Source organism: Chiloscyllium plagiosum, chromosome 11 (genome assembly GCF_004010195.1).
Source record: "Chiloscyllium plagiosum isolate BGI_BamShark_2017 chromosome 11, ASM401019v2, whole genome shotgun sequence".
Classification (NCBI taxonomy): domain Eukaryota; kingdom Metazoa; phylum Chordata; class Chondrichthyes; order Orectolobiformes; family Hemiscylliidae; genus Chiloscyllium; species Chiloscyllium plagiosum.
This window is the reverse complement of record NC_057720.1, coordinates 64,607,580-64,626,275: the sequence shown is the minus strand read 5'-3', so window position 1 is coordinate 64,626,275 and position 18,696 is coordinate 64,607,580. Positions and strand designations below refer to the sequence as shown.

Sequence of the window (18,696 nt, the reverse complement as noted above, 5' to 3'; positions counted from 1 at the left end):
AATTAGAATAAGTCATCAATATCTACATTAATTATCTATTCTCCAACAACACTCCCTCTAGATTACATGGCCATGCTACCACTCTGAGGGTCCATGCAGGCTAATCGGTGGCCCAATGCATTAACTTCCAGCTTCAGAATTCCTGCCGCATACAGACTTTGGATATCCACACAGAAGAGGAAACGTAGCTTTCCATTAAATTTAAAGCCACAACACAATGTTTTTCTTAATTTCCTAGACACTACATTGTTCAAAATTGGTGTAAAACAGTTGTAAATTAACAAATGTGTTTTCAAAATGATTGATCCATACTTCTACACAAAAAATGCTCCCAAAAGCAGAATTTCCACAGATGGATGAAGTCACAGCTAATCTGTTTCCATCATACATACTCAAAAACTGAACCATATTAAGCATGCATCTACTATTCTGTTTTCTGCATTTCAAAATTTAAAATTTAACAATTGCTCATGTTTGTTAGAAGAACTCACTACATTTTTTTCCAAATGTAGTAGTGCCTGAAGTGAAGCATTTTTAAACCAGTGATTTCATATTATTTTCAAGAAATTCACCATCTCGGTGATTCAAAGTTTACTTGGATCCCAAGTGCCTTTGCTGATGGGTTTAAAAGTGTTCAATCCTTTGCAACCACCCTCTCCACCCACTATAGAAGCCTTCTTCCACTCTGCCACTTGCAGCCCTCTTCCACACCCCATGGATCCTCCAACTTCCCTAGAACCCCTCACTTGCAGAATTCATCCGCTCCATCCCCTGCTTTCAGTTTCCTTCTCCAGCCCCACCATATGCAGCCCCTTCCTCAAACCTACCACTAATATGTGCAACTCCTTTCTCCAACCCCCAAAACACATGCAGCCTCCTTCCCTAGCTACCCTCTACACCCAGCCCAGCCCTTCATCTGCCTCTCTCTCCAGCACACCAATGCCCTCCACTGACCGACGTTCACACTCCAGACACAGCAGAGAGCGCTCCTGGATTGCATCAATCTCAATAAAAGATCACCTCAGTAAACGCCAAGATCCTGTCACTGCTTCAATCATGGATTTACATAAAAAGGATGTTTGAAGTTAGAGATAATTAATTTGTTTAAATTTCTGAGATACCCCAGTGCACTCCATTTCAATACAGAACAATAGCAGCCAGGCAGGGCTTGGGTTTGGATTTTGTATGCATGATTTTTCACAGATACGCAGGACAGAAGTAGTTTGGGACACGCTGGGAGCAGGTTTGAAACATACAAAGAGAATTTGCCAAAAGCTATTGGACCAGAAACAGAGGACAATCATAAACAAGGATCAGTTTGCAGCAGTTCAAGACGACAGATCACTATCACCTTCTCAAGAGCAACTAGAGATGGGCAATAAATGCTAGCAAAGTCCACCTACCACAAGTGAATAAAACAAAAGCTTTTTCTTTAAAAAAAAGAGACTTAACAAGAATGCCATGAGGTCCATGCTGGAACTGGGGAATCAATAACAGTGAGGTTTTGAAAGATACAGTCTGAGGGTTCACCTAGTCAGATGGCAGTGGAAGGGCGCAAGAAATTTCCTATTTTTCACATAGTAGGAACACCCGAGATTCAAAAAGAATTCCCGAGACCTTGGTTTGGTTCCAGGAAAAGGAAGGAACCCTCAAGATCACTAAAGTATAGGGGAACTCTTAAAAGGAAAACAAAAATAGAATGGGGTGTGCGCTGATGTAATTATTGGGGTAAGAGTACAAATGCTTGTGAAATATAGTGTGAAATTAGCAATGCTTGCTTTGTTCAACTCTTGTAGAGAAATGTTTTGGTTAAGATGTGAAACCTTGCGGCATTTGTCTTTTGATTAGAATGACTGGGAGTTTTCAATTTATTTTTGTTAAAAAAAAGGTGCTGGGATTATAAAACCATGACTTTCAAACTAAAAATATCAGCACCTTTGTCAGTATCATTGTATGATAACCTATTGCGATGCTTTAGAACTGGTTAGATGAGACAAACATTTTGAATACAAGTCCTATATTTTAAATGTTATAGAGTTGCACTGAACCAGCATCATGAAAAAGAACCTTTGACTGTAGTTATTCATTCACACTTAGAGTAGGACTATTCAGACAGCAATTATGTGGCACCCAGACTTCTGGTGTGTTCAATGCAAAATCCAGCTAACAATATCAAACTTATGTTATCTAGGTACAAACTAGACAGTGTATACTGGGAGAGAACTTGAAACATGAATGCATATAAAAATGCATAGAGGCATCAGTTGGCAAATTTCTACTTTCCCCCCCAAAGAAAAAACAGATAGAAGTCTCTACTTCTGATGAAGCTTTGCTGTGCCTTCTCTGTGAAAATTAAGAATACCCTTCCTGGGGTCAGGCAACACCATACTCTAGGTTTAGTGTCACCAAGGTTCTATGAAGCAATACATATGTGCTTCTTTACTCAAGTCCTCTTGCAATAAAGGTCAACATACCAACTGCCTTCTTGTGCTTGTTAGACCTGCATTTTAACTTTCAGTGACTTATAAACATCATCACCCAAGTCTTTGTGAACATTAACACTTCTCAATCTTTCACCAGTTCAGAAATACTCTGCTGACTTTCCTACCAAGGTGGATTACATCCCATATTCTATAATTATATTCCATCTGTCATGCTGTTGCCGACTCAACTTAACCTATCTAAAATCACCCTGAAGCCACTTTCACCTTCCTCACAACTCACTTAGTGTCATCAGCAAACTTGTAAAATTACATTAGGTTCACAAATCCAAATCATTAATAAATATTGCAAATAGCCTACGCCTGATCGTTGCAGCACCCCGACTAACACAGACTGCCAGCCTGACAATTACTGCATATTTCTATGCTGTATTTTCTATTGATCAATTCAAAATCCATCTGAGTATAGTAGCTCATATACTTCATTGTGCTTACTATCCCTCTGTTATTGATAGTCTTCTGAAAATCTAAATACACCTCATCAGCTGGTTCCCCCTCATTAGCATTGCACAGTACATCCTCAAACAATATTTAATTTGTTTGTCAAATATCATTTCCCTTTTTAAGTCCATTCTAACTCTGCTCAATCTTACTACTATTTTCTAAGCATCCAGTTATCACATCCTTTGTGATAGATTCAAGAGTTTTCCTTATTACCAACATGAGGCTTTTTACAATTGTTTGAAATTATTACACAGATGTGAACTGTTAAATCAGTTGTTCATATGCTGGTTTACCAAGGATAGACAATATGAGCTCAGTGACAAAAGAAAACATCAGATTTGAATGCTGCAATAACCACATTGCTACCTATTCAACACAGAGCAATCAGAGTTAATGATAGTGTTTTATTGTGTTTGCTATTAGAGCAACTGGAAGTCTGTATTTTTCAAGTTTGTGATCATCCCAGTGACATAGTAAAGGTTACAGTAATAGAAAGAAACTTAGCTGAGCAATGGAAAGATAATAAATCTTGAGAATGTGTTATTTACACTTGCACATCTGACAATATTTCAGGGAGACCACAGCAGAATCTAACTGGGAAAACAAATAGTTTTCTACCTGATGGACAGAGATGTGGTATTTTTATATCTTGCTTTTTCCGAGCTGGAACGTAGCAACATTAATTCTTATTTGCAGGCCAAATGTCATTTCTACCACTGAAAAGTCCTAATAATATCAACACTGCATTGGAATATAATTATTTCTACAATGATCAAAATCCACAAATTCATGTTCAGTCAACACCAAACCTTCAATATTTCAACAAGACATTATTTTTTAAAAATGCTCAGTGTTGTACTTTGTAACGCAAAGTATTTACTACCTGAACTGAAATCAAGTTTCCGTCTATTTATAACAGATTAAAAACAGCATGTAATTGCAACATTCCACATACATTGCTCGCTAGCTCGCATTCTGAAGGTCGTGCCATGTATACATAATTACAAAGGGGTTCAACCAACATTATATAATAATTCTACATCAAATGATTTGCCTATACATTATTACAAACTATACAGTAAAGGTTCTTGCGGTTTGATACAGACCTTCCATACAAAGACAAAGACAAAAAAAAAGGACAAAACTCCCAACAATGCTAGTCTTAATCAAGTATCCTTCCATCATAAATCCCACAGGAAATCTTGATTCATTCAAATATCTGGACAAAAATAGGATGTAGGGAAATAATTACTCAAAAATATTCATGGCACGATGGTTCAGAGGCTAGCACTGCTGCCTCACAGCACCAGCGTCCCAGGTTCGATTCTAGCCTCAGGTGACTGTCAGTGTGGAGTTTGCACATTCTCCCAGTGTCTGCATGGGTTTCCTCCCACAGTCCGAAGATGTGCAAGTCAGGTGAATTGGCCACGCTAAATTGCTCGTAGCGTTAGGTGCATTAGTCAGAGGGATAGGGGTCTGGGTGGGTTATTCTTCAGAGGGTCGGTGTTGAGCCGAAGGGCCTGTTTCCACACTGTAGGGAAACCTAATCTAATCTAAAATGAACCACATGAACAAGAACATAAAAAAGGAACTCAGAGTAAACTTCCAATGACAGATCTGTGAATATCACTGAGAACAATTGCAGCCAATAACCCTTGCCGATTCCTATCAAGTCATTCTGGGGCTACAAAATCAGCTCTTGTTTTCCTCTCTCTCTCTGACCTACAATGACTAGAAAATCTGAATTGTTTTTTTTGCAATCCTCACAGTTCCGTTCTGACCTAACAAAATCTAACTATCCCTTTCCATCATTGACAAGAACAGTTTATCTGCCCTCCTATTCAGGTGAAAAAAAAACTTGCCATTCATATCTCCAGTTGAGTCACGTTGCTCATTCATCTTACCCATTCTCACAAATTATGTCATGCTGTTATCATCACCAGCTGACAATAAATATTAGATGAACTTTCCATCCTGACAGTGATGAGGGAATCAGATCAGACTAAAAAAAAAATCAGATCTGGAATCCTCTTCTCAAACCACAGAGTAAGCAAAAATGTCTCCAAACTTTGCTGAACCCTCCTTCCATAATCTAAGCCTTCTTTTACCCTGATAACCTTATCAGCTTGCTCTAAAATTGATCCTTCACCCTCCTCCTCTCCCTCACCTTATCCTCTACCTCCACCTAGGTGCAGTTAGTCCTCTCCTACTGTCTAATCTTGTTGACCTGAATATCAAATTTAGTATAGCAACAAACAAAAACAGAAATTTTGGAGAAACTGTTCCAAAGAGTCATATCAGACTCAAAACATTAACTTAATTTATTTCTCCACAGATGCTGAGTTTCTCCAGCGCTTTCTGGAGAATTTGACTTCAGATCTCCACCATCTGCAATGTTCAGCTTTTATTTTGAAACCGATGGTCAACTAGGAATTTAAGAAAATGTATGTATAGTACCATGACTCAGTTCTTTTACCACAGTACATTAATTTAAAGTGCTAATAATTGAAAATTAAATATTTAACTTATAATCAATCACTATACTTTAGAACTGTATTACAATCAACTTGAAATAATAGTCTTTACATAACATTGTTTTGATAGATTATGGAGTTTCCCACAAAACAAGTTCATCGTATTAAATGCAGTTTTAAGTTAAATTTCCACATCTCGATATTTTATCGAATCTATCCTATGTTATAGTGCATGTAAATTAAACTGAGATAGTGCCATCAATAATGCAAATTTCTCATTATAATGATAACCATGCAAAGTTAACTCCTAAATTTTAAAATTAAGTTTGGTTCAGTTATTTAGCAATCATATCACTGAATCAAATGTTCATGGGCTCAAGCTCCATTGCTGAAATTGGGCTCAGGGCATGAACAATGTAGCCTAATTGCACTAAGTGCTACATTATTAAAATTACTAACTTTTGAATGAGATGTCAAATGAATGTCAATGTCCATCTTCCTACTGACATAAAAGATCCCTGGCACAATTTAATGAACATTTTTAATTTATCTCTCAGCCAAGTGGACGCTAGGAAATTGTTTCCGTTAGGCGAGGAGACTAGGATCCGTGGACACAGCCTTAGAATTAGAGGGGGTAAATTCAGAACAGAAATGCGGAGACATTTCTTCAGCCAGAGTGGTGGGCCTGTGGAATTTATTACCACAGAGTGAAGTGGAGGCTGGGACGCTAAATGTCTTCAAAGCAGAAATTGATAAATTCTTGATGTCACAAGGAATTAAGGGCTACGGGGAGAATGCGGGTAAGTGGAGTTGAAATGCCCATCAGCCATGATTGAATGGCGGAGTGGACTCGATGGGCCGAATGGCCTTACTTCCGCTCCTAGGTCTTATGATCTTAAGTAATCATTCAGCTCATTTCTTGTTTGAGAAACTTTACTGTGTGCAAATTAGATGCTGCATTGGCTTACATAGTAACTATGGTAGCACTTCAAAAAGTGAATCTGTGCCAGTGAAGCACTTTGTGACAAGGCACAAATTAAATACTAATGCTTTCCTTGCTTCGTTCAAAAGTAGACCAATGGACCTTTGTAGCCTTTGTAACATTTAAAAATAGGTATTTGATAACATTGAAATATTTTGACACTTTGCTGAAATTTTTCATTCTGCACTCATCTGGACCATTCACAAGGATACTGATAAAAAGGGAAACAATTTTTTAATATTATATGATAATAACATACTGATTGGTTGGCAAGTGGACTCTGATTCATCGAGGCATTATCAGAGGAATGCACCAGTGAATCAGACAATGGTTGTTACCTATTCTGTTCAGTTGAAACAGGTATAGTGTGGTGAACATGTTCTCCCTGTCTGCAAAGAATTGGGCCCTACATTTTTACATGCACTGGAAGTTGCATATAAATGCATTATACTGTGAGTTTGACTGACAAACTTAAATGTCAGTGTAGTTCTTAGCACACTCAGGATTATTTCATTATCCAATCATAGGACCACATCTAATGTTAGAAAACTTTGTAAACATGGACTGATTGGATACAATCAGTACTTTGCAAGGCAAGGGAGACACTAGGAGATATGCCAATAAACAAGGATATACGCTAATCAATATAGACTATCTATAATTGGGGTGACAGCCTATGGCTTGGCAACACATCAACAACAAAATTCACAAACCATATTACTCATTTGACATTGGCTGAATGTCTTTGACTTGACAGGAGGATACTGTTAGTGGCAACCACCACTTGTGAATGCATTATGAAACAGCTAGCTTCAACTTTTGCTCAGACTTTTGAGATATCTCATACCTAAAAGGGTAATCAGAGGTAGACTGAACACTTCTCAGGACCACACTATATATTGACCATACACAATCAGCCTATGATTGCAAACCTTTAAATACAATACCTAACAGCAAATGTAATTTTGCAATTGTGAAACATTTGCTAAATAATCAAGACTGTGCTAATAATTACGCTGACAATCAATTTTAAGATCGCAGTATAATGCTCCAGAGCGTACCAAAAACTACATAACTCAGTTAACTGAGGAAGTAGTGGAGTAGTGGTAATGTGACTGAACTGGCAATCTATGACCACCCAGGCTAATGTTTTGGGACGTGGTTGTGAACTCCAGTAGAAGACAGTAAAACCTGAATTCAATAAAAATCAAATCTGATGGTGACTATGCAAGTGCTGATTATCATAAAAACCCATATGGTTTACACGTTTCCTTTGGGCAGCAAATCTGCCACTCACCTGACCTCGCACCCATGAGGCTGTAGATCCACAGCAACGCAGTTGACTGTTAACTAGCCTCTGGACAATTAAGGATGGACAATAAATGCTGGGTTAGCCAGAAAAGTCCACCTCATAAAAAATATTTTAAAATAATATACAAGATCCTGTCCTTTGTAGATAGAAAGAACATTTTCATACAAACGTGTCTATTTCATCTGAACAATATAGGTGAAACCAATTTTCTGGTGCATTTCACAGGGCAAAGCCTTGACCAATCACAGTCAGTTTGCCTGATTTAAAGTTAAATAAAGTCTGGCAGTCAACAAATCAGCTATTATCTAACTGGTGTATTCTCTATGGCAGTGCCTTTACAGGTAGCATTAAAAGAATGTTGTTCACCTTTCCATTGATGTTCCTGTGAATTGTCCTGATGAGTGCAAAACTAAAAGCTTTGACAAAATATATCTTTTTTTCAGCAATATTCAAATTCAGCAATGATCAAGTTATCTTCCATAACACTCGAACTTTCACCAGCAATTGGAGGCTGCCCAACAGTTTTGCCTCTCACTTGATCAAATATGACTTGGCAGAATAACTACGCTGACTACTCACATTGTTCTAAAATTACATTAGTGTTGTTAGATCCTGTCTAACATAGAATTGACTGCAATGGCAAATTATAAAATTATAGCCCTCTTAGCAAATAGTTGGCTTTAAATTATCAGTCTCTAGTTCTACAGCCACACCTGCTAACCTTGTAAATTTGCTGAACCAGTTCAGTGCTTTGGCACCTGACCATGGATCAAATTGCAAATGCAGAGTAAAAATGATCAAACTGGAACAATAAAACTGTACACAAATGACTGAAGACTCAGTGTTTTGACTGGAGTAGTTTGGTAAAATTTTCCTCATTTTAAATTAACAAATTGTTTAAGAAACAAAAACTTTCAAAGTCCAAAACCTTCATTTGCATAATTATTGCAAAATGTCTGCTATAATACTGTGCTAATGACTTGATGCTAACAGCTGCAAAGAATAATATATACATGTCAATTTGAAATGTTTTAACGGACACAAGTAATAGACCTAAATACTCAAAAACAATCAAATCTTCATTTAAGTTTCTACAATATGTTGGAGATATGGACTTCGTTGTAATATCTTTCAACACTGTCTTGATAATCACAATTTTCGTTTCTGTCTTTACGGAAGTAGAACTGTCCCTTAAATGCAATGTTTTCACGTTCCTCGAAAAACATAAATGCATGCAAATTTAAACCATCTCAACACAAAGATTGGTGCAGCTTACCATGTAATTTTGATAAGCATGATCAAACATCTCTAGTACTTGATCCCTGAAAGTAAAAGAAAATCAAAATTTAAGTACAATTGTAATTAGCACACAATTTTACATAACAATAGCAATTACACACCAAAATTTCTTAATTGGTTGTAAAGCACTTTGAGAAGTCATTAGTTGTGAAGAGCACTTTATTAATGCAAGATTTTCTATGTACATTTACAACTTGCATGGACCACAATTGCTGTCCAGCAGAGAAAGCTGACTGGTATTTGAAAACTTCTTAGAACAAGCCAGTGATCAACGATTAATTTCACCGCATTCCCTCCCCCTCCACTGAGAAAGCAACTTGTATTTCCTAGTATCTGAGCTGAGACAATTTTCTAAGCATGCACATTAAAAAAATTGCAAATAAAAATTAGTTTGTATGTGTTAAATATTGTAGAAAGTTTTATAGCATTGGAAAATAGTTTCAAATCAGGATCGATTATTCGTGAGAGATTGACACTTAGTTTTATACCAAAAACATTTTCGAACTGTTAACATCGTTACAACAGAGTGCCACTCATTTGATTCGAGATAACTAAACATTTGACCGAAGTCAAATTGTTTCATTCCATACACCAAATTGCTTGGAAATAAATCACAGACACATTCAATAACCAGATAGGATTATGTCCTTTCGTAAACAGAAGACCTGAATTTCAGCTCATTTTACAATGAATTAGACAGCATTGACAGAGCTGAACTTTCACTTGTGAAGCTTCTGCCATTTTATATAATAAATAAAGCCTTCCCTTTTGCTATTTTTAATTCATTTAAAGTTTAATAGTATGAGGAATAAATGTGGTATTTGGCACAACTACATTTTTCCTCTATAACTGCCAAGAACAGAACAAAATTTAGTTTCAACCGAAGTAAATTTATGGTTGTTACTGTGTTGAAATTCTAAACTCAGAAGCTACATATCCAGCATGGTATTATTTGCAAAGAAGAGCACACTGTACAACTTATGCCACTTTTGAGTCGCTTTAGAATAGTCACGACAGAATCCTCTCTCCTACCCCCACACAAATCTCAAAGATTTCATGATATTTTTACCTGATTCACTTAGGGAAAATCCCCAATGCTAATTTCAGTTATGTTTTCAAATCTCATGCTACTTTAAAACTAACACTCGACTGAAAACAGTTATTCTCAGAGTGTTCAATACCAAGATATTTAATATATTATTAGAAGCCAAAAATTTGCATATTCTTATATTGAAAATGTAATTGTGCTCATAACTTGACTAGTTTTAAGTTACAACTATTACCTCTAATTTTACTCGAGAGAAAGATACTTGCTGTTCATCACAAATGCAACTTGCAATCAATTCAAACTTTACAACTGTGGACTAGAATGTAGGACATAGCAAATTATTTATCTTAAAAGGTCAAAAGAAAATAACACGTGTCTTAAATTTTCTGAAACAGTTATGATCCCATGTATTCATGTCCAAAAATTGTAGAGTGATAGAGTCATACAGTACAGAACCAGATCCTTCAGTCCATGCCAATCATAATCCCAAATTAACTTTAGTTTAAACATACTCAAAATAATTTAGCACCTTTCCTATCCTCCATAAACTGGAGGTCATCCAAACTTGTGCTGGCTGTTTTCTAACACTCACCAACTTCAATTTGACCATCACCCTGGGATCATTGATCAATATGACTTCCAATTAAACAATGCCTTGATTTTAAATTTCTCATCCTTATTTTCATATAGGGTTTGCCCTCTGAACAAGACCATCTTTAATCGCTCCATCAGTGGAGGCTTGCAGTTAATCGCAGGGGTCTTTAAATCTGACATTCCTTATTCGGATATCTCCAACTCCTTCTTTCCTTATTTAAGATATTCTTTTAAAACCAACATCTTTATCTAAATTCTTAGCCATCTTTCCCAATATCTCACTATATAGCGGAGTACAAAAGATTGTTTAAGGCTCTTATGGCACAGTGGTAGCCAGGGCGTCTGGGTTCAAGTTCTGCCTGCTCCAGGGGCTTTTAATTACACCTCTGTAACTGATAGTTTTTAACTATCTTCTAACCAGTGTTCAAAATGCTCCTGTCCAGTTAGAAAGACTGCACCTCTATTCTTCCTACCAAAGTGCATAACTGCACACATTCCCAAACTTTATTCCACCTGCTGCTACTTTGCCCCCACTCTCCTCGCCTAAGTTCTTCTATAGCTTCCCCGTTTCCTCAACACTGTCTGCTCTTACCTTTGTGTCATCTGAAAAGTTATTAACAATGGCCTCAGTTGCTTCATCTAGATCGTTAATTTATAATGTAAATAGTTGTGGTCCTACACTGACCTTTGCGGTAATCACCAGCTACCATCCTGAAAAATTAACCCTTTATCCTCATTCTCTGTGTCCTGTCAGTCAGCCAATCCTCAATTCATGCCAGTACCTTGACCTTAACACCATGGGCTCTTATCTTACTTAGCAGCATCCTGTACGGCACCTTAACAAAAGCCTACTGGAAATCCAAACAAGTCACATTCACTGGCTCTCCTTTGTAGAATTTGCTCGTTACCTTCTCAAAAAATATTATCTGTACACTGCCTAGTCTCAGGCTGGTGACCAAAATACTAAGATCTCGGACAGGAATGTAGCCAATAAAATTCACACATTCCCCTACAACAACAGCATCCCATAGTAAAACAAAATTCAGAAAATTAATGGCATCGGTGCCCTATGAAAATATAGGCTTTGATTCGGCTACAAGTTTAATAAAGTGTATGCAGAATCAGTGCCACAATTTGTATTCTGATTCTCTTATACTATACAGCAGGGAGATGTACGGATGCAAGACTAGCTTTTGACACTCACGCAAAACAAAAGGGAAAAAAAGTAGGTGGGTACCATGTATCCAAAAAAAAAACAACAAACAAGTATATTACATTTGATAAGGAAAAATAATGAAAGCATGAGCCAAAATTAGCTGAATTGGATTGGAAAAATATTTTAAAAGATATGGCAACAAACAAACAGTCTTTAAAAGAACTATTACATGGTTTACAGCAACTGTACATTTGTTCAGCATACAAAAACTCTGAAGTGGTCAGTCAAGCATGGCTGACAGAGGAAATTAAAAATTGTATGCAATTAGAGAACACATTATAAATGTGACCAGAAGTGATCATATATCTGACGATTGGAAGTTTTTTTTTAAAAAGAATACAGCAAAGGAAAATGTATTATTTCTAAAGTACCTGTTCTAAAATCATTTAAGCAATTCATCTCTGATCAGCCTTACCCCAAAGTTTCCACCCATTTTCATATTAAATCAATCTGTTCCACGATTTCATCAAATAAATTAAGATTTCATAAATCACGGATTTAGAACGCATTTAAAAATTCTTAGTTCATATGATTTACAATTTGCCCTCCCACTGTGCCATTAGATATTGAATTTGTTTCACATCTGAAAGGTTACAGATGTGAAATATTAACTGATTTCCTCTCCACAGATGCTGACGGATTGTGCTGAGTATTTTCAGCATTTTATGTATTAAGCACTTACTGGTACACATGAGATAAAAATACACATTTTAAAAAAGGTATTTAAAAGGCGTGTTACTGTCGTACAGACAACTGGAAAGGGATTGCTTTGTTCAATTTACAGGTCCCCATGGTACTATATACCACAGAGAGTGGTAGTACTGGAGAGAGTGAGAGAAAGAGCATGCAAGCGAGAGAGAGAGCCAACACTTACCCATTAATTATCAATTCCTAAAAAGTTAAATGTAAATTATTGTGTTTTGTTTGTGAGACCCTGATACTGTACAGACAAAATGCAGCAATTTGTATGTAATTCAAACAATTTATTGCCTGCGAAATATTTGGGACTTTGAAGAGATGAGATGCACTAAATAAATACAAGCTATTTCTCTCTCCTCTTATTACTTTACTGTATTTGTCCTTTGGGTAAATCATGAGAGTATGCATGGTAACCATTCTGTGATCATCTAAATAAAATTGAGAGAGTTAGCAGGAGGTTTAAAAAACTATGAATGATTGAGCAACAATTTCTCACTCTTTTTTGCAAGGTTTGTAGCTCAAGTTGAGGTTTAAGGTGTAGGTTTGCTCGCTGAGCTGTAGGTTTGATACCCAGACGTTTCATTACCTAGCTAGGTAACATCATCATCAGTGGCGACCTCCAAGTGAAGCAAAGCTGTTGTCTCCTGCTTTCTATTTATATCTTTCTCCTGGATGGGGTTCCTGGGGTTTGTGGTGATGTCATTTCCTGTTCGTTTTCTGAGGGGTTGATAGATGGTATCTAGATCTGTGTGTTTGTTTATGGCGTTTTGGTTGGAGTGCCACTCCAACCACAACGTCATAAACAAACACATAGATCTAGATACCATCTATCAACCCCTCAGAAAACGAACAGGAAATGACATCACCACAAACCCCAGGAACCCCATCCAGGAAAAAGATATAAATAGAAAGCAGGAGACAACAGCTTCACTTGGAGGTCGCCACTGATGATGTTACCTAGCCAGGTAATGAAACGTCCGAGTATCAAACCTACAGCTCAGTGAGCAAACCTACACACTATTTCTCACTCTGTGGAATGCACAAAAGCAATTTTTGTTTTGCAAAGTATAGATTCTTAACATTAACTTCTTCAACAGATTATATTGTTTTCAGAGCCTTTTACATTTTTAAACAATTTATACAGGACATAACTGTACATACCACCACTATTTTTTAAGTGTAATTCCGTCCAAGAACAACAAACAGTAAAGATATTGGTAGTCTATTGAAAATGCTGGTAATCACATCTGTTGTAGCTATAGGCAACACATCCGGAACTAAGCATTTACAGCCAATAAAGCCATTCAAGGCTGATATAATTAATTTGTACTTTGCAGTCATCCTCTCAGAGGTTTATTTGCCATAACAATTCCAATATTTACCCCTTTGAAATTTGAGAAAGCCACATCTTAACTGATTAATCTCCAAACTGTGGTCACCATTTTAGCATATGTAACACTAAGAGCACAGGAAATACATTTTGACTTTTTTTCCCACTATTAAGTACATCAGTAAAACATGTAAACAGAAGTAAATTCTTAACACATTCCATGGACAAAAACAAAACCAACCCTAAAGTGCCATTCCATCTTCCACAGTACACCACTTATGTTTTCAGGCATTCCACATCTATTGTTGGTGGGAGAGAAAGTACCTTATTATTTATTGGACTATTAACTTAAAACTATTAGTCAGAGGGAAATGGGTCTGAGTGGGATACGCTTCGGAAGGTCGGTGTGGGCTTGTTGGGCTGAAGGGCCTGTTTCCACACTGTAGGGCATCTGATCTAATCTAACCTAATCTAATCTAAAACTTTTGAGTGGCATGGACATTTCACAAAAATTAAGAAGAAATAAGCACAATACTGTTGGATAGTTTACATTATGAGAAAAATTTTGTTTATTGATTTTGGAATGTACTGTCAGTTTCAAAACAATGCAGCAATCAATGGAGATGAATACAATTTAACACAACCTAACAGGGACTCCCAAAAATGTGGAGTAGCCAAGTTACTGAGTATGTTGCCTTTAATAACAGAACCAGCACTAGAGTTCATACCACAGCCAGTTAAATCAGTAAATTTGGTTTCAAAATCAATAATCCTACTGCAACATTACCAAACTTTAAAACTCAACTTGAAATATTGAAATCCTTGATTAGTTCCAGGTAGAGGGCAGATGCAAAATATCAAAAAACAACAAGTCCTTTCACAGGAAACAAAGAATCACAGAGTCTCAAAAGAATGAATAAGCATTATTAGTGATGTATGTACAAAGATGGTTACAAGACAGTTTGGCAGGAAATAATAGAATTTAAATTGGCAACAGCAGATATAAACAGCAATTGGTGCTGAGCTGTAAGAGCTTTATTATTTACATTAATGACCCTAGAGGGGTGCACTGAAGGAATGATATGAAAATTTGTGGATGAAACTAAGCTGCATGGGAACTGAAACAAATATTCAACTGCTGCAAGTCAACTTCGATATGTTGAGACAACATATCAATAAACCATGTTTAAACTGAGAGAAAAAAAAAGTAGTGTTAAGCATGTAACAAATTTAGCAGTAATTATATAATAAACCTTACATCAAACTTAATTTAATCAAGAAGTGAAAGAAAAATCCATGTTATTGTACATCACTCATGAAATGGTCATGACAAATAAACTGCAATAATAGCTAACAGAAACAGTCTTCTATATCCTACTCAGAGGAAAATTCATTACAAAACAAAAATATATTATTTTGTTCTGGTTGGTTAAGGTATTGGTTATGCATTGATTAGAATACAATGTCCAATTTTGGTCTCACATGGTAGAAGATATTGAGGTTTTCAAGAGGATGTTAATGAGAGAGTCACATTATTTATTCACAATTTAAAATCCTTAACTATGCAAATAAGGTCAAAGAACTTGATTCTGTATACTTTGGATAATGGGATTTTTGTGGCACAGTGATTATGTCCCTATCTCTGAGCCAGGACATCCAGGATCAAATTCTATCCTGTCCAGAGGTGGGTAATAATACTTCTGAAACAGGTTGATTTGAAAATAAGATGCTTTGGATGAATTCAAACAAAGAACAAGGCCATGTTTATAGATTATCCAAGAACAGGACAATGTTGAATAGTTAGAAGTTATTCTCTCAGGAATAGTAAGCCTGTGAAACAGGTTGCTAATTTTTGTACTGAATGTAGATTAACTGCATTTTTGTTTTAAAGGGAAAGAGGTGAACCTGCTTCAGTCTAGGGCAGAAATTATGCTATACCAAAGGGAGGAATCTGTGATGTATGTCAAAGTCAGTGTGAATTCCTCAACTTAGTTTAAACTGCCTAAGGAGTTACAGTGGAGTTTTCCAGGATCTATCCCATAATTAGCCTATTATTTTATCAGTCCTTTCACCTCTCTCATGAAGCATCCATCACTAAGTGGATGGGGTCCATACAGCTTATAAGGCATCACAGCCATGTCTGTCCATTTAGATTAGCCAATTCGCCTTTATGGTGCAAACAAAAAAGTGATAAAAGCTTCAGTAATTACAATTGATTGCAATAGTTAACACAAGAACATGTAGATTTAACTTCCCATTGCAGTGATAATATTCCATTCATATTACAGAAAAAGGCTACAGGACCAACTGTATATCAGATATATAATCTATAGTCAAATGACTAAATGCCAGCTACTATCATTCAACTGACAATTTTTTAGTGTGGCATGCATTATACAAAATTATTTGAAGCAGTTTTTAAATTGTAAGTGCTTCTTTAAACCATACGTAGAGACATAAATATTTCATTTTACAAAGGAATTCCATCTGCAGATAATTTCATCAGTCAATACAATTGTCCCCACAGATATTTGAACAATATTACAAAGTGAACAGTCCCATAATGAAATCTGAATTTAAACAATTTGCCTACAAATTTTCCTCATCCAATCATTATTACTTTCTCACATATCAGTTTACATCCAGCAAAAATGTCAATATAGCAAATCAGATTTTCACAGTCTTTCATTCAACACCTTAAATATTAATTGTTTAAAACCAGGAAATATTGATGCAATGAGAAGCTGACATCAATGACCTAAAAACCTAAACATGAAGGGGTGATTCGGGCAGAATAACTCTACTACATTAACCTAACTCTATGCTTCTTTAGAGCTTCCTTTACAGCAAGGAACTTCAAAAATTCAAAACCCGTCATATACTTTTAAAAATAATTTTGAAATGTTCCTATTTTTATTTTTAAAAATACCTAGTAGACCTAATACATGTTATTTTAGTTGCCCAACAGTAAAAGCCCTGTTCTTTAAAGATTATTTTCCCTACTGAATTTATTAAGACCTGGCACACAATATCTCCTTTTTTGCGTTGTGCAAAATTACAAACTGCCCATTGCAATGAGTATATTTTCTTATTTCCTGACCCATACAACCATCTTTTAATAATGACAGCACTACTGTCGACAGAAACGTGAAAACTATCTAAATAATGGTCTCTGCTTTGATCCTTAAGAAATTACAAAGAACTCTCAAGTCAGATTTTAGCAGGAGACACAATCATACTAACCATAATTCATTTTTGAAAAATGATACAATCGTTTTAAACATAGAACATACAACAGTACAGCACAGAACAGGCTCTTCAGCCCACGATGTTATGCTGACCATTGATCCTCATGTATGCACCCTCAAATTTCTTTGACCATATGCATGTCCAGCAGTCACTTAAATGACTTCAGAACTGACAGTAGCTAGGAAGAAGTTGTTTTTGCACAGAGATATTCCATAAGATACACTTAACATGAAAAACCTCTTGGAAGAGTCACTATTTCATTAGATCAAAATCTAAAGAAATAAACCAGATTTTTTTCTCTCCCCCACTTAAAGTTCAAATGTCTAGTTGAGAACTAACCCCAAGCAGAAGGAAAACAGGAATTGCTGGAAAAGCTCAGCATATACAGCAGCATCTGTGGATAGAAATCAGAGTTAAAGTTTCAGATCTGGTGGTGACCCTTCTTCAGAACTGATAGTAGCTAGGAAGAAGTTTTTTTAAATGCAGAAGATGGCCCCCGAAAGGGAGGAGTAAACAATAGTTGGAGAGAGAGAGAGAGAGACTAAAGACTGAAGAACAGTTGGTCAGACTTGGAGAATGAATAGCTATTAATTGGTGATTATTCGCGGCTAACGATGAGTTGTGTGTAATAACAGACCATGTGATAACAAGGCCAGATGTGAGAGAGTTGGGGTTTGGACATGGAAGAAGGTGTCTCAAGCGCCAAAACCTGCTGATCACAATATTGAGTCCAGAAGATTGTAAAGTTCCCTAGCGAAAAATGAGGTGCCGTTCTTCCAGCTTGCACTGAGCTTCTCGAGAGGATTGCAGCAAGCCCGAGACAGAGATGTTGGACTGGGAACAGGCTGGTGTGTTGAAGTGGCAAAAACTGCCGATTTAGAAGGCACACTTCTTGTACACATTGGTGACGCGTCACGAGAAGGTGAAAGGGCGACATCTACTCACCTGAGTTGGCGTTTCTCCTCTTTCTCCATCGCGCCCACCATCCTCAGTCCAAGGCAGGACACAGCGAGCAGCAGCATCCACCCCAACAGGGCTGAGGGTGGGAACCTCTCTCTGTCACCTCCGATACCGCTCATCGGGCCGATTCTCACCACCCACAAACACACACAGACACAAGCCAAAAACTCTACAGGGGCATCCCATTCACACACACACACACACAGAGTCAACTACTATAATGTCTCCAGCTCCCAATCCCACCTCTTCCTGGTAGTCGCCATCTTTAGGTGACGCTGGACAACTGACGTTGACAACTTCGCAGTCCCCGCCTCCTGGTCGTCCACAGAGCGACCGCTGATTGGTTCTGTGTCTGAGCGAGACGTCACGTCCGCACCTCCGCTAAGCGGTTTTCCATTGCTGTCAATCATTTCGTCCGACTGCGCCGATTGGCTGTTGCCCGCGCGATTGGAATGTGTCGCTTTGTGTCGCCCCGGTCGCTGATTGGCTGTGATTCTGAGCAGTGTATCATTCCCCGGCGTCGGAGCGATGTATCCATCAGTTGTGGTCCAGCGGCAGCTCAATGGAAAGGAGTAGGCGTCTATTAGA

The 18,696-nt window shown here is 37.1% G+C and overlaps 1 protein-coding gene across 2 annotated transcripts in view; it reads right to left on the bottom strand.

The window, feature by feature from the left end:
* Positions 1-18,403, bottom strand: part of edem3 (ER degradation enhancer, mannosidase alpha-like 3) — a 76,789-nt gene extending 58,386 nt beyond the window's left edge. For both annotated transcript variants that reach the window (XM_043699563.1, XM_043699564.1), the window contains exons 1-2: positions 18,094-18,403; positions 8,990-9,035 (exon numbers count right to left, since the gene is read on the bottom strand). In XM_043699563.1, the coding sequence (XP_043555498.1) occupies positions 8,990-9,035; positions 18,094-18,227 (180 nt within the window). In that variant the 5' untranslated portion in view covers positions 18,228-18,403. The remainder of the gene's footprint in view (positions 1-8,989; positions 9,036-18,093) is intronic.
* Between the last annotated feature and the right edge of the window lie 293 nt (positions 18,404-18,696).